The sequence below is a fragment of the Halichoerus grypus genome, chromosome 6, assembly GCF_964656455.1.
Source record: "Halichoerus grypus chromosome 6, mHalGry1.hap1.1, whole genome shotgun sequence".
Classification (NCBI taxonomy): domain Eukaryota; kingdom Metazoa; phylum Chordata; class Mammalia; order Carnivora; family Phocidae; genus Halichoerus; species Halichoerus grypus.
The window spans coordinates 107,336,069-107,354,028 of NC_135717.1; the positions used below are offsets into that span (position 1 = coordinate 107,336,069).

A 17,960-nucleotide genomic window follows, 5' to 3' on the forward strand; every position below is an offset into this window, starting at 1 on the left:
CAGAAGCTGCTCAATCAGCCCTGAGTTCTTCAGAAGGAATTGCTCTACATATAGGTGTAGATTTGGTGTGTCCATGGGAAGAGGTGAGTTCAAGGTCTTCCCTGCTACCATCTTGGATGGTCTTCCAACAGTGCTGGTTTTTCATATACAATTACATAAATTCATGACTTTTAAAATCAACAAGAAAAATTAAACCAACAGACCTACTAGTTACAGATGATTTCTAGATTATATGTTTAGAAAAAGGAATCAATTTTTATTCTGAACTAATTAACTTTTATTAAGTATCACAAAATGAAATTGCAGCATATAGTATCTGCATTCTTTGTGAATGCACAATCACACTGACTTTATTTTCTTTTTATGAACACACAAAAAAATAGGTTGTTTTATAGTGAGCACTTAGTTTTTTTTTTAAACCTATCTGTGGAAACACTTCTTAAAACTGCAGCTCTTTTGGGGACACATTTTTGTTCATTTGTTTGCTTTGATAATTGATGGTTCTATGTTTAAGTACTGCCCAAGTATCTTCTTTATGCACCAAGAAAGAAACATGGTAACCAAGTCTGTTTTATATTTTTCATTAACTACAACACCTGGCACTATGCTTATCATATCGGAAGTGCTTCATACAGAAACAACAAAATCAAAAGGATAAATATATTTTGGCTTATATGGATTTGCTTATCAGTTCTTCCATGGTTACTTGGGAGCACTTTCTTATGTTACAGGAAATGATATGTCTGAATGTCAAGGACAATGTGAGTTTTGCTTGCAGAGTGAGAGAAACAATCAGCTCCCGGAGCCCCAGAATGATGTTTGATTTGAAAGCTGTGCTGTGTGACAGAGATGAAATGAGATAGCCCGGAAGTCATCTCCCTGGATACAGTCATGTCTTCTGCTGTCTGCAACTCCATTTAGGGTAGAGACTGTCACGCTGACAGAATTTCACAAAATTATAAAGAATTGAAGGTTGATGGAACCAGAGTTATTAGTAAAGTGATGTTGGGGTTAAGGGGTAAAAATATTAATATCAGCACACAATGGTTCTTCACTTTAAGAAAAATATTCAGGTTTTCTTGTGTAATTCATCTCCATAACTAGATGAAGAAGCAAGGAAGAGAACGGCATTCATGGTCTTCATTTTCTCATCTGAGTGTACAGATACGGTCTCATTTGCCTAAAGGTATTTCTTTGTAAGTGCATCTCATCTGTATTTGTTTCTAAATTACTTTTTCCATATTCATCTATTTGTATAACAGAAGCTTAAAAACAACCAAATACCCAAACAAACAAAATAAACACTGTAATTTAACTTGGATCAGATACTCACATTTAAAATTTGGTAATTCAGATCATTCTGCTGCTCTAAGGGAACCCAAGGTGGTGAATTGTTTAAAATATTTTAGAGTGATTTTACTTTATCTTAAGCACTTGCTTGTATACCAAAGATACTCTGTGATGATCCTTAAAATAACAGAAATTTTCTGAGCTGAATAAACATAGATAAATGAAATAAATGAGCAAAATTAAAAAAAAAGATTTCTCAGAAGAAGTATCTCAATTTCAGTGAATGAGTAAAAACACAGCAATATTTAGACCTACTGGCCTTTGATCATAAGGAATTATTATTCACTTTCCTAAGGCATGTGACACCCTCTCTGGGCAGGGGCATTCCACTGCTTAATTGGTAAATTTCAGAATGAAGAGTTTAATGGTGAAGAGCTGTGTTCTTAAAGCCCACTTCTAGTGTCTGCTAAGCCATATGATCTTCTAACGTTCACTTAACTTCTTTAAGCCTCAGTGTCATTGGTAAAAATGGGGAAAATAATAGCATCTGCCTCCGTTTTGCTAAAGGATAGGAAAGAGATTCCATGTAAAGCTCTTAGCATGGTGGTCAGCACAATGATGACTATATCATAAATAGTGGCTGCCATGACTATTGCTTTTGGATAAATGAGCAAAATACTTACTCAAATCACTCATTTTGAACAAACATGACAAAGGGCAGCTATTTCACTTGCTTATGAGGCCAAAGAAATAACACAAATGGCGATTTTAATGATTCTTTCTCTCTTGCAAAGCTGGAGGTAAATTATTGAAGAGGGCCGTATTTCTTGACACCTGCAAAGTTGACCTTAAGATTTCTAATCACTATAAAGAGAACTAAACCATGAAAATGTGTAGAGCCCTATTTGGTTAATTAATCCATCCTTTCTGCTGTCAAACAGAACCACTCATAAATATGATGTCTCTCTCTACTGCTATATCAAAAACTGCTAGTAGTCTATCCCTATATCCATTCTTTGTTTCCTCCTTTGTAAGAGAATCTGATTCTTAACTGGGAACACTCTGGTCCCCCTTCCTCTTCCAACTGCTGAATAAAAGAATACATTTCCTAGTCTCCACTACAAATAGAAATGGCCAGGGACTAATTCTGGCCTGTGAGAAATACTGTGTGGGACTTTTCAGGAAGACTTCAAAGGGAGCTGATGCAGCTGGGAAGCATTATTCTTTCTACATTTTCTCCTTCTGGCATGTTTCAGACCTGATGGTGGAGCTCCTGCAGCCATCTTGGACCATCCTTTGAACTTGTGATGAATACTTGCGTGGGTAAAGCAAAAAGACAGGAGCCTGGATCCCTGATGATACTAGATCTAGTACATTTTCTCCCAACTCCCTACATTTTAATATATTTTACACAAGAGTAAAAGAAACTTCTCTCTTGTTTAAGCCAGTTATTTTGGGTCTTTCTGTTATATATAGCCAAATACAATTCCTAATGTTACAAGAGTATTTTTTCAGTGCTTAAATGTAAGTTTCTACTCACTTCTAAATATACTCTGAAATATCAGCTTCTGCTCAAGCACCAACATCTCTCTAAAAACGTGAAATGTGAGTATGGGTTCAAAGTGTAAATAAAAGCCAACCTAAGATATTGCCAACTTCTGACAAGGGGCTTTGTTTCCTTAACAGCTGGCTTAATAACCGGTAAATGGTTAGTATTCAGCAATGTAGGCCAAATAAAAACAAAATGTGGGTAAGAGTGGTGTGTGCCTATGACTGCAAGTTGGTAATGCTGATTTCCCCCACCATCTCAGTTAATGTCTAGTGGTGAGTAGGGCATTTAGTAAGCAAGCTGGTTCTTTTAAGCTACTTGAACACTATGAAAGGTGACCTAAAAAGTCTCAGAGTTGATGCCTCACTCCATTAATCTCACCCACCTAAGAATGGCTGAGGCTCCATGGCTGAGCACAACTCTTACATGTGAGCTTGAACTTGGTAATGACGATGATGTGAGTGCTCTAGCTTGTCAAGGTTATTTTTCTTTGTGATTCTGTTTTTTGAGGTAATCATGACTATCTATCTTACCTCAGCACTTCTCTGATTGAGGTGGTAAATTGTTCCTTTGTGACTCTTCCTTAAAGGGTAAATGAGCAGTTAAGCTGCTTTTTTTAGTGCTACAATTTCTGTTGCTCCAATTTCTCTCTGACAGGATAATTACTAAGTTTGTCTCTCTTGGAGTCTCAGAGATTCATGTTTATTTGAGTTTCATTTATGAGTAAATTTCTTAGCTTTTTCTCATATATGTTCAATTTGTTGCTTTCTGTCTTTTAAGACTTTAATCTTCAAAGATCTTGTAGATTTTAAGTTACTTTCAGAATTATATAGCCATTCCTTTCTTTTTGTTTTCCTGGATAGATTTCAAGTCTCTGTTGATTTTTTAGGAAAAATATTCTCTCAGAGGAGTATTTTTTCTTCTCTCTTTATTATTTGTATATATGATTTTACTTTGCTCTTGCAGTTTAAAATCTTTAGATCCCTGTGTCTTTCCACATCTTCAAACTCAGTTCAACTGAGTTTATCAGTTCAAACTGAGTTTATCAGAACAAAACAGGTGAGTGCTGAAAGCCAAATGCAAGCATCTAATTAAATGGAAACGAAAGATTATCAGTGTATATCCAGGCCTGAAGAGCAGTTATAGGGTACTACAAAGAACTTGTTTGAGAACCTTCAATTTGCTGAGGTAGGCATAAGATTGACATTAAAATCTCTTAATGTATTTCCAAATCAGTTTATGTACTTAGTGTAGTTACAGAGGAAAACATGCAAGTTAACACCACAGTCATGCAAACATCAGGTCTCACTACTCGGTCAGATCAGTAAACAAGTACCTTATGATGTTAGTTGCAAGGTATTTTTTTTTTTAAAGATTTTATTTATTTATTTGAGAGAGAGACAGAGATAGTGACAGCATGAGCTGGGGAGGAGAGGGAGAAGCAGGCTCCCTGCTGAGTGGGGAACCTGACATGGGGCTCAATCCCAGGACCCTGGGATTATGACCTGAGCTGAAGGCAGACGCTTAATTGACTGAGCCACCCAGGCGCCCCGTTGCAAGGTTATTTTTAAGAAAGGAAGCAAACTGTGGGAGAAAAAAGAGAAGAAACATAATTTCTGCTTTCAAGTTACAAATTTCTAGTTGGGAAGGCAAGTCATAAAAACTGGGCAGTTAAACTACATTAACAAATAACATTACAAGTCATTCCAGTCACCAAGACCTGACAACATCTCATCCCTTCACTTTAGGTCTTAATTTAGACTCTTAAAGCTTTGTCCTTTTGCCATTTCTACTTTGCTGCCAGGAAGATCTTTGTAAAATACAAATCTGAAATAACATTCTTATTAATGTAGCTTCACGTATTTTTCTTTTTTTAAAAAGATTTTTATTTATTTTAGAGATAGAGCAGGGGGGAGGGGCAGAGGGAGAGAGAGAGAGAGAGACTTAAGCAGACTCCACGCTGAGCGTGGAGCCTAACATGTGGCTCGATCCCATGACCCTGAGATCACGACCTGAGCTGAAACCAAGAGTCAGACGCTAAACTCTGTCCCCCAAGCGCCCCCCACATATTTTTTTTTTAATGTGGGAGTTCAAAATCCTTATTTCTGGTACATATGACTTCTTATAATTTAAGTTCCCAACAGGCTTGTCAGGTATATTTCTCACCAACTCCCACTTTTGTTTAGAGTCCACTCCATGTTTCCTGAATAGAATTATAGGCACCATCTATTTTCTGAAAATTTGCCTCAAATTCAATGCCTGAAAGTGCGAGAGACATCTGCTAACAGAGGAACTACCACAGGAGCCTTCCCTTGGATCCAGGGGCACTGACAGTGTCTTCTTTCCAGAGGAAAGGAATTGGAAAGATGACTTGAAAACCCCAGCTTTTAAATTTCTGAACTAGCCCATGACAAACACCTGAAACAGGACTATGGGAAGGGTACTGGAGGGCTGGGGGGTGAGGTGGGGAGAGTCACTATCCTCCCCAGACACCACAGCAAAGGCCACACAGCAGGGGCAGGGCCTTAGCTGCTCTCCTCCACAAACTCAGTGACTCCCGTGAAGCTGGCCCCATGTTCATCTGTCTAATGGACGCAGGGGATGGGAAGGTGATTGGGTCAGGCCATGGCAAAGGATGCTCACTGATGATGTTGACTCTGATTTGCAAGGAAACCCCCTCTGCTTGAGAAAGGGAGAAAGGAAAGGGAAAGGAGACAGTTTTAGACCATGAGAGTTGGAGAACCAGTGCAGCTCTGCTAAGCACAGCATAAGCATTTTTAAGAACTTTCAGGCCCCCCTTCCATGGCCTATACTTTTTTCATGCCAGTGCCCTGCCCGCCATGACAGAGCTTAAAATTACTGCTTCTTGGGTCATCTCTAAAAAAATTAGCTATATAAGGCACATAGTTTAATGAAAGAAAAAAATTGGATTCTGTGAAATTGAGCATCTGAAACTAGAAAATATCCTGTACTTGTAGATCCTATAAAATATTAAGCTTTCACTTGTTTGTGCACACATGCTACTTACTCCCTTTTGTCTGGAATGCTGTCTGCCCAGCTTTGGGAAACGTTTCATACTATCCTAAAAGTCAATGGATTTGGCAATGGGTAGTGATGGAACCAAAAAAGAGTTATTATTATAAAACATAATTATATGAATGACTCTTTAAAATACTGAGCTTCTCTACTGCACAGATATATTTTTCAACAATCTGGGTATTAAGTAAAATAAGGTAGCCTAGAGATATTAACAGAACAGACATAAAACAAGTACAATACTAACTCTTCTTCTAATTCTTCTGCAGTTGACTAAACTGACACTGTCGGTTCACATAAGAATAAAAGACCACTTTGGTATACACACTGGAATTCCAAGTACAAAAAGCAGGAATATTAATTTAGCATGTTTAGATTTCTGGTTTATTCTTATCCTATACAGTAAATCAACACCCACACCCAATATGAGAGATGAAAAGAACATTAACAAAGAATTACATCTGTGTCAACATTAGTACATGCTAACTGCCAGGAATTTATACATTCATTGAATTTTAAGTCTTTGCTGACCCACAGCATAATACATGATTGTAATAACATATGAATGAAGATAATACATATTCTTGCCAAATTTGATTACATTAACCAATATTTGTTTGAATTATCTTCAATTTCAAATGTTTATTATCTTACACTAAACTTTTGTGAAGATATGTATGACAGTTCCCATATTAATCATACAAAGATAAAAACGAGAAGTCAGTAAGAGTTAAATATTCAGGCCCCACAGAGTTAAATGTTTGTATAAATACTAATCAATTAACATAAAGATTTCCTTTGTTTTCAGAATTGATAAAATTAGAAAATGCTAATAAGTTCTATGAAACACTTTTATTCCTGATTTGCCAAGACTAATCAGCATGGATTTAGGATATAAAAGTTAAAAGCAAACAAAAGAAAAGATAATAAGCTTAAAAAAGTTAAATTCTGACTCTCAATTAGGTTACTGGCAATGAGTTTATGACACTGATAAAGTATAAAAATGAGCAGTGCATTTTTTAAGCCTCTGTGGAGGTTAGAGACTTTATTAATCTACCAAAAAGCTGGTCCTAATGTACAACATCACTTCAAAAAAATTGTTCTAAGATGAAATTACCACAGAATTGACATAATCACCAATGCTAATGCCAAAGAGTAACAGGTTTCTACAAAAAAATGGGTAACTATGCAATACGGATGCACTGGAAGAAATACAGCTACACGAGATGTATCAAGTAAAAAGCAGTGGAACGAAAAACAGATTTGTATCATCAGCTACCTAATAATACAGAATATTCAAGACATGCTGAGCTTTGAGTTTATCATTGCATATTAAGTACTCCTACACAGTTTACAGTAAATTTTCAGAGCGTACCTTCCAAAAATGATAGAATTATCTATTTCCCTATGCTGAGAATAAAAAAGAATGATATTCTTTACTCTTGTGTTAAAATATAGACTATAGGCAATTGTGAAAAAGCATCTTTCTCTTCTACAAACTCAAAAGTTCTGTGAGGGTAGGAACAATGTCTCAGTATCTTTTGTCCTCTGTCATCTCAGAACAACAGAGTACTGAAAGATGTTATGGAATCTGTTTTCAATTACAAGGGATAGCATGGTTTATAAAGGACTATAACATGGGTGTGTGGTTTTGGGTGTGTTAAGATCCATAAGGTGCTTATTAATGATTCTAATACAACTTGTTACAAACTTTGTATAAAATAAGTAGCTTGGTAAGTCATAGTGCTTTCATCAGATACTCATTCACATGGGTTAGTTTTTTTCATGAGAAATAACATTCTATTGGGAAGAAATAATAATGAATCAGTTTCTGGAACTGTTCTGGGATATTCTGGTTAAATTTCTCTTTATGGGCCTAAAGCCCTGTTAACACGGCAGTACAAACTGTGACTATAATCGATTGCTCCTGAGTAAGACCAAAATTCACACGTACTTTCTATAGTGCAACAAACAGAACTTAAAATGCTATACAATTCCTGTGAGAAATTTGTGTCAAGAAGTTATTGTCCTGCAGTGCTGCTTTAGAGAAAAAAGGGGACTTGTCCATTGAATGAACCTCAAAGAAGATAAGAAACCTATGGCTGACCACCACCACTGCTGATCATTTTCTAGTAGGAGGTAAGAAAAAGGGTCCGACTATCTTGCCCACCTGAAGCAACTGCCCAGGTGTACACACAAAGAACTGAGCTGAATTATAGGCACCTGCCTCTGTGTCTCCTATGCTCCCTCTGTGGGGGTCCAGAACTAGACACACTTTTGGGAAAATAAAGAAATCTCATCTCACCAGAAGAAGGCTGAACCAGTATGGGGGATAACTAAATGTTGTTTGGCATTCCTTTGGAAAGAACAGTGTTTATGGTACACGGTCTCTAGGACTAGTTTCTTGATCAGTGTCCCAAAATTCCTAACCTCTTTCTTTTTAAAAAGAATCAAAAGCAAGTTTAGGAGAATGAAGGGAGTCCTCTCTAATTTTGATAAGGTCCTAAGGCAGGGATTTATAAACCTACTCCTTAACACTTCTAAGCTGGGCATTATTTTCTTTCCATAAATGATTCTCCTACAAGTCAGTAAGGGCTTTGTGAGAGCGTGGTATTTATTAAGGTACCTCTTATTTTGCTAGGATCAGAGATGTTGAAAAGGTGAAATGATTCGCAGTGATTTTAAAGAGTTTTAATGCTAGTTCAATTAAATAGCACCCTTAGGACAAAATTTAATTAGGTTGCCTCTGGTTTTAACAATTCTCATCACTTGATACTTGTTTTCAGGGAAGTATTTTGTTAAATAAAAACTTAGTATTTAAGTACCTGGCATTTAATGTGCAGAACTTATAACCCTTCCCTTTGCTTTTTGAGTAATAGATACCTACCCGTGTCATTAGAATACTCATAGATTTGGGTAGTACTGACACATATTCAAAGAAAGGCCATTAGTTTGACTAAAGAGGGTGGTGGAGAGAATAAGGTGGCTCTGCAATTTACTAGTTCCATCACTCTCAGCAAGCTATATAAACTCTCTGAGCCTTATTTTCTTACCCATAAAATTAAATAATGATAGCAACTTCCACGTAGGGAAACTTAAGGGTAATATGAGATTATATTCAAAAAGAATGATACCTGCATACAGTAAGAATTAAAAGAAACTATTATTATTTTTAAATAAAAAGCATGCCTGCAATTATGGTCCATCTATCTTCCTAGGCATATCACCTGGGGTCATTTAACCTGCACTGAATATCCACAGAATTGAACTATCCAAACACAGTCTCTTTCCCTCTAACCAGTCTACTCCCAATCATATCTCCAAAGACCCCTTTGTCCTCAAGCTCACCATCTATGCAATAACTTCAGACTCCTGTTATTTCTTTCTGGAGGTCTCTGTCCTTTTCTCTCAGTAAGTCCCCTAAAATTCAAGCAGAAAACTCTTTCTAAAGCTCAAATTTGATCGTGTTACTTCCTTGCTTGATGCTGTTGAATGCTTTTCATCAACTACACATTTTGACTTATATAAAGCCCTGCCCTTCCTTCTACCTCATCTCATGACCGGTGTCCCTTTCACCAACATTACTAAACTTTAGAATTCCCTGAAGAGCTAATCTGTTTGACACATGCCCTGGGGGCCATCTCCACTTTCACTGGTCTGAGAAACTCTTACCCTGGAAGAATTAGATCAAGCTCCCTCCTATATGAGGACTTAAATACAGGGCTATGAACTCGGATGAGAAAAAAAAAAAAAAAATTACACCTCTATTTCATTAGCCTTTTACTAAAATTTAGCATTTCCTTCAGTTATGAATGTAGGCAATAAACTACTGACAATAGAAATCACATATATTTTCATATCCCATTACAGTAGTTGCAGAAATCACAAAAACCATTTACATTCACTGTGGTTTTGAAACTACTTAGCTCTGCAGCTAGATCTATTAATGTTAGTGAAGAACTATATACATTACTATATAACAGGTTTATTTAAAAAATATTTGGCAGTCATATTTCAATATAATTGATTTCCCGTGTATTCATATAATTTATTTTATGCAGCTGAGAACATTACTCTCAGAAGGCGTCTAGAAGAATGTTAAAGTTAAGAACCCTCCTGTGTGAGGCCTTCTGTGATGGCTCCAGGAGAAGTGAATTATGCCAGGGCATGCTCTGATACATCTATCAGCCTCGATCACGCTACTTTGCAATTATTTATTTGCATCTTCCTCCCTCCTAGCTGTGAATGTGGAGTAAGGTTTCCTTTTTTCCCTTTAATCTCAGTATCCCCTGACCTACTGTCACTCTCAAAAATGTTTATTAAATGAACTGACTACAAATGCATATACATATTTTCCTAAAGTGCCATATTCTTTGATGTGCTAAAGTGTGTAGAATCATACAACAACCAATTGCTGGATGTCTGCTTCTAAAACCAGGCTGTTCCAGATACCTGACTTCATTTTTCTAGTCTTCTAATTTACTCACCATATAACCTGGACGTTATAGTCCAAGAGGCATGTGTCATACCATCTTGTTTTGTTATTTGCTTATTAATACGAGGAAAACATTCTCTTGTTACTACCAAGCAGCAACCTGAAAAATTCACTGAAGCATTACCTGTGCAGCATGTGACTCGTTGCGTGCCCAGAGATCTTCCCAACTAAACTGCGGAGTCTTTTAGCAGGCCTACAAAATGAATCAGTCATCGTGCTGTAGACATGAGTAGAGGTAAAGGCCAAGCACTTTGAAGAAACAAAGGCTTGGAAGCTTCCTACACTGGCAACTATATATAGCAACAGAGTGTTGCCAAATTTTCTAGCAAATATACCTAACTCCTAGGACTACAAAATTATACTAAAAACTTCCTTCCGTCAGTACATCACCTGTCTTCTCTGAACTCCAGCCAGCCAACCCACCTCATCCAACCACCCACCCACCCACCCACCCAGACAACAAAGATAGTTTCCAAAGTTACATTCACTAAAGAGAGTCTTTTAACCATATTGCTATGCTTTGTATTAAAAAAAAAATTTTTTTTAAAAGGATGGTCCACGGCGATAGGTAGGGCAAACACAGAAGGGGCTGTGTAACATGCTTTTACATTGTGATGGAAATGCTTCTATTTAGCAAACCAGAATGTTTTAGTGTTAATACCTGAACTGTTTTCATTGCTCATTTGATATCATAATTTATAAGAAAGTGATCTTATTTAAACTTAATTAGAGAATAGTTAAGTGTTTTTTTTTTTTTTAGAAACTCCATTTAGGGGCACCTGGGTGGCTTGGTCAGTTAAGCGTCTGCCTTTGGCTCAGGTCATGATCTCAGGGTCCTGGGATCGAGCCCCACACTGGGCTCCCTGCTCAGTGGGGAGCCTGCTTCTCCCTCTCCCTCTGCTCCTCCCCACTGTTCGTGCTATCTCTCTCTCTCAAATGAATAAAGTCTTAAAAAAAAAAAAAAACTCCATTATACTCATTTTATTTGTAGTTTCCTTGGCCTTTATTGTAAGGAAATACCCCAGTGGTTATGGCTGCAGTCTATTCCTGTCACTATACTGGAGAGTGTATTCTTTTTGTTTACATGGAACAAAGCAGGGATGATATTCTAAAGTGGGTTGGCTTGAAATGTGAACAGAACTCCTCCAGGTTGATTTTATTTATTCATTACAATGACCAGAGCTCTTGAATGAGACAAAAGGTCCTTATGGGTTATCAGAGATACATGTTTTTCCCTTTGCCTTTTTGTGTTACTTCAAACCTAAATAGACAAGTTCATAACAGCTTTTCTCCAAGTCTTCTGAGGTCCAGAAGGAATGTTTCAAATAAGAATATAAGTGACAGCTAATACTAAGGACTGTTCTTACTATGTAACTGCTATATTTAATTGGAAAGCAAGGGAAAGACTCTGTAGAGTTATACCCCAGGAACAGTGTTTCTGAGAAGTGGACGGCAGTGAAGTTTCAGATCCCTGGGCTCCTCTCACCTGAGTATGATTCTAACCCTGCCTAAAGCATCTGTCCCTGTATGTCATCCACCCGATCACCCAGCCCTGTCACTCCCTTCCAAACTATTGAGTTTTTGTGTCTCCATGGTCGATGTCAACTTTGCATTACTTCCTTCCTAGGCTCCTGAGCTCTCTTACCTCATCTCCCTCTAGCACCCTTTGTTGTCCCTCTATCAGTTCTCCACTCTGCAGCCAGAGTGATCTTTTATGTTTTTAAATTAAATTTTTTTTCAGAGTCATCTTTTAAAAACACAAATCTGATTATGTCATTTCATCTCATCACCCTTCAAAGGCTTCTCAATAATCTAAGATGATGTCCTGAATTCTCATGGTTTATGAGGTCCCGGCATGGTCTGTCATCCAGTTTATCTTTGTGGCATTCTCCTGCTTGCCCGCTATGACCCAGCCTCACTAGCACACTCCTTAAGAAGCCAGGCTCCCTGCGTAGGGCCTGTCTACAGGATGTGTCTTCTTCCTGGGATGTTCTTTCCCTACTTTGCACAGCTAAACTAGAGTCCTCCTTTTTGCCTTTCTGGCTTCCCAAGAAGCACTTCTTGATTGTAGAAAACACAAGTTTATATAGGGGATCCTGCTATTGTGGGGGTCTTTGCAGGTCCCTGGCCAAATGCCACGGCATGAAGATAAAAAGGTCATGAAGAAAATGAGAATGTCCCATAAGTGACCAACTTCCTCCAAGAATCTCTTCCACAATTCTCTCATCCAGGCATCAAATTCAGGCCTAGGTATTTAAATCTAGCAAAAGACATGTATAACTATTTGGAGATAAGGGTACATGATAAGGTCAGGAGGTTTTTGTTTCAACTCTCATTTTCCCTTTACGTACATTTATCTTCATCTGAAGTAGGTCTATGGATATTATTCAACTGACATATTGTCCTCTGTAACCTCAAAGAATATTAGCCTATACAACCAGGCCAAAAAATTAAAAGAAGTTAATTTTAATGGAAATCACTAGATAGAAGACAAAATTTGACAAAAATGGAAAGTTGCAATTCATAGTATAATACTATATTCACTGTCAAGTTGCTCAGAATTACTGGATACAAACACATCATCACCAGGATGCCAAACACTGGAAAAAAAAATTAGGGGCTAACAGGGCTTCTGCACATTCTAAGTTTTATAACTGAATCTAACAGCTTTATAGTGTCATGCCAACATGTGCTAAATCACACAAGGTTGGCAAAAGGAGAAGGAAAGTATAGTGATTGCAAAAATACTCTTACTGTAACTAAACTGTGAGGAGCTACTTAGTTAGGCATATACAGTTTCTCAAAACCAGTGTCATTATCATAGGGAGGTCTATAATGAAGCAACAGTTTAGAAATTTTAATGCTTGTAAACTTCATCTGGAGAGAAAAACACAAAAATATTACTCAATAGAAAAAGAACCACATTGATTATTTTTGTATGCTTGCTTTAACAACATTCAAGGGAAAAAAGAAAAAGAAATGAAAGGAAGCTGGCAGTTAAAAAAATTGAAGCAGGGCACCTGGGTGGCTCAGTTGGTTAAACAACTGCCTTTGGCTCAGGTCATGATCCTGGAGTCCCAGGATGGAGTTCTGCATCGGGCTCCCTGCTTAGCAGGGAGTCTGCTTCTCCCTCTGACCATCCTCCCTCTCATGCTCTCTGTCTCTCATTCTCTCTCTCTCAAATAAATAAATAAAATCTTAAAAAAAAATTTAAAAAAATTGAAGCATTATGGTATGTGATTCTTAATAGAAGATGTACTGGAATCAGCCGGGGGAGTATTTCTAACATACCCTCCACCATTCTGCTGAGGCAGATCCATGGGAATGAGGGATGGGTAGCTTTAAACACTTCCTCAGATGACTCTAAGTAAGATTCTCAATTGAGAAATTTTAAAAGGGAAAATAAAAATGAATTAGATACACAGCCCCTTTCGTCAACTCCTACTAAAATATAGTGATTGCCTCACCCAATAACCACATTGCATTTTCATGATCTCTTCTACCTGGTTGCTCATAGTTAATCAATTACTTATTTTTAATCGCTGTTGATTTTTCTCTCCTAAATATATTTAGAATTTGTCCTACCTGTTTACCTTCAATATTGCCACCATAGTTCAGGCAATTATCGTCTTTCTCATAGACAACTCTAATAACCAGTTTCCCTACATCAGCATATGCCCTCTGTGCACCCCACCCCCAGAGAGAAAGTTTAGACTTGAAAATCTGGTCAAGTCACTACCCTACTTAAAACTTCTCAATGGGTTCATGTTCCTAGACTGAAGATCAGAATCGTTCACATGACCTCTGAGGTCCTGCATGAACCTGGCTCCGCCTACCTTACCCGTGTTCTCTTAAGCTCCTCTAATTGCAGTAGCATTCTTTCAGTTCCTTGCACTTGCCAAGTTCTCTGTGCCTTGCATGGCCTTTGTATATGCTGTTTGTTCTGCCTGCCATGCTCCTCTCTCCCTTTCAGAGCTCAGTTCAAACAGCCAATGCTCAGGGTAATCTTCTCTGAAAGACTACCCATCATCCCACGCTCATCTCCTATTATAAGCTTTATTAATTATAACAATGGCTACATTATTTACTGAATGCTTGTTATGTGCTAGGCACTGTTTTCTTATATTAATTTATCCTTACTATAATCCTGTAAGTAGGTGTTCCATAAATATTTTTAACTACATGCATGAACACATGAATGAATGAATGAGATGAGATTAAAACCCTGAAATTTCACATATATTTTAGGAAATATCTGCCTACTTTGAAGGATTTTATGATAGCGATTTGCATATACTGAGATCACACTCAAAACTAAGAAAATGTCAAGAATTTGAGGGAAGTGTTACTTAGGAAAGGTATGAATCCTCAAAGCTTTGATAGCTCTCATAAGAAACTATGTTTAATCAGATAAAGAATACTTGGCCGTAACTGGAATGAATACATACTCATTGCTACAGTCTATAGATTTCTACAAGCGGAAGTGCTGAGTCAGTAGGTGTAGGCATTTAACTCTTATTAGGCAGAATTGTATTCCTTCCAAAATGGAGAGAAATTAACAATCTCATCAATAGTATACATTTTTAAGACAGATATTAAATCAATTTCCCTTTTAAATCTGTTTTATTTGCTCAATTTTCCTATATGGATCATTCCATGAGGAAAGCACAGTACCTACATTTACAGCCTAAACATTACTCATCCTATGGTACTGTATTGCAAACATGACTTTCATGCTTATCTTAAAGAAAGGGGAAAGTGTATACATAATTTTAACAAAACAAGAACACAACCAGGAGACTAGAACAAAATCAGTATGGGGAATGCAGGCCTATTTTATAAAATCACTCAGAATATATGTATGTCCTATCAAATTCCCACAAAGCATAATATGTAACTGAAAGATGGTACACAACATATAACTGTTTTCATATTCACTGTCTCCCAAAGGACATCTAAAATTTGGTTCTGTTTTAAAAACTACTGCCTGTTTTTGTGATGAGAATAAAATTAAGCTGTACCACTTTTACTCCATTATACTTTGGTATTGAAATCCTAGGTAGATGACAACTTAGAAGGATCAGAAGGATTAATAGGTTGGTAATCATAAACTGCTATGCAAACTAACTAGGGCAATAAATATTTTTATTTAAACTCTAAAAGTCGATGTCAAGAAAACTACTTTATTATGACAATCATTCAAAAGTTTGTCATTCTTTTCCTGTATCAGAAGTTCATAAAACTTTTCTCATACTCTGGCTAACTTTCTGCCTTTAGATACCCTGACCATGCGTGTATCAGTCTTATTCTGAATCTAAATTACTCCATCTAAATCAGACATCATATATCGGAGTTGTTGCTCAAACAACAGTAATTTTTTCTTTAAGGTTTTATTCATTTATTTGTCAGAGAGAGAAAGAGCACAAGCAGGGGGAGCAGCAGAGTGAGAAGCAGGCTCCCCGCTGAGCAAGGAGCCCAACGTGGAGCTCAGGACCCCAGGATCATGATGTGAGCTGAAGGCAGACACTTAACTGACTGAGCCACCCAGGCGTCCCAACAACAGTAATATTTTAAATAATTTGCCAGAAGTAACTATGTTAAAAACATTTTACTTAAAATATCTATCAAGAAAAAATCAAAAGCAGAGCACGCAGAATTCTGGTAATTGCTCTATCATCTAGCAGTTGATGTGGGATGTTCAAAGAAAGTAAACATCACTACATCTAGGAACAGTCTATTCTAAAGTTAACTTCTTTTATCAAGACATCTTTAAGTCTTTTTTAGAACAAGATAAAGAATATTAAAAAATCAGTAGGCAAATATATAAGTAAACTTATTAGTAAGAGGAAGGAAGAGTATAACCATTTACTTCTAAAGGAAAGTAAATATCAGAATTTGGGACCTGGAAGGCATAATATATATCCTCTCATTGTTATAATGAGAAACCACCACAGATACAATACCCACTCAATATGAAGTTCCAAGTGGATTCCAAGTGGAATTTAGTGTATCAATGTAATGTTTTAATTTCATATAGGAGTATATAAGTAAAAGTTAATAAATTAATAAATCATTTACCCATTGACTTGAGACTTGTGTCCATTTAGCTGAGGCTGAAGGACTATCATTTTTTTGTTTTTAAAACTAGGTCTTGGGGCACTTCGGTGGCTTAGTCAGTTAAACGTCTGACTTTTGATTTCAACTCAGTTCATGATCTCAGGGTCGTGAGATCGAGCCCTGTGTTGGGCTCCACACTGGGTGTGTGGAGCCTGCTTAAGATTCTCTCTCCCCCTCTCCCTCTGCCCCTTCTCCACCCCTGCATGTGCATGCGCTTGCTCACTCGCTCTAAATAAATAAGTAAAGATAGGTCTTGTTCTATCCATGTATTTTAAAGGGGCTGCTAGCCTTTTCAACCACTAAAATGAAGTTAATAAACTTTGAAACTCTGCTGCCAGATACATTAATTGACCTGTTCATTCAATCTCTAAGTAATTCATTTGTGCATTCTTTAGTCCATCTGTCTACCCATCCATCCATTTCTCCAACCATCTAATCACACAGTGTGTATACCATTAGACTTAACATTAGAGTTCCTACACCTGCAATTGGCCATCAGAATTATTTCACTCTCTCCCACCATCTCTTTCCACTTTTTAATGCTCTGGAAGAACCCCAGCAGTGAAAGAAAACTTCCTTTTTTGCTTACATGAATGAGAGGATCCTTGTGGAACTCTGTGAAGACTGTTAGAATACACAGATGATAATCTCTTCTATCAGACGTGTACATCATGGAAAAGTTTAATTACTGATTATTTATTTTACCTGGAATGTAGATGCCACTGAGTCATACACATATGATCTAAAATGGTTTCACAGTATTCCTGCTTAGATTCCATATCAATCCCAACTTTTAACTTCCAGAAAGATGTCAATATTGTATCTAATACTTTTCCTTAAGCAGTTTTGTCCTCGTGTCTTCGCACATGCTGTTCCTCCTGCTCATGGTCCCTCCCCACCACCCTTCCCATCGTCTTATCTTCCTTCATAAGCAAGGTCCTACTCATCTCTCAAATTTTAGAAAAGTTAAAAGCCAACAAAAAAGTTATTAGAGTTAGGTTAAGGCAGGGGAACCATTATGAAATCTCACCTGTATCTTGTGCAAGTACCGTTCTGTCCTGATGGAGCTACTGGTTTAAAAGTGATGCGTGGGGAAACCTGCGCTGACAGCAGAAATCCCAAAGCAAGAACTAGGAGTGCTACAGTGGTACCTAAAAAAATAAAAATAAAAAAAATTAAATTAAAAAGAAGTTTTACATCAGAGAATAGTTGGCAACATTTTTTCAAAGCAGACTGGGTTTGGCAAGACATACCTCTGAAAAAAATTCTTTTACTTTCATTGGATTATTAAAAAAAAAAGTTCCTAATATATATAAAGATTATCAGAAAAAACTCACTAGCACATTCACTGTGAAACATGACAAGAGTGAAATTCAAAGCAAATATATTTGCTAGCCAAGCAGAGGACTGGTAATGATTTTCTTAACAAACAAACAAACAAAACAAAACAAAAACAGGGGTGCCTGGGTAGCT

At 37.1% G+C, this 17,960-nt stretch overlaps 1 protein-coding gene across 1 annotated transcript in view; it reads right to left on the bottom strand.

Annotated features, from left to right (window-relative positions):
* SLC2A13 (solute carrier family 2 member 13) overlaps positions 1-17,960 on the bottom strand; it is a 362,649-nt gene that overhangs the window by 86,239 nt on the left and 258,450 nt on the right. The window contains exon 6 of the mRNA XM_078075885.1: positions 17,518-17,638. Within this exon, the coding sequence (XP_077932011.1) occupies positions 17,518-17,638 (121 nt within the window). The remainder of the gene's footprint in view (positions 1-17,517; positions 17,639-17,960) is intronic.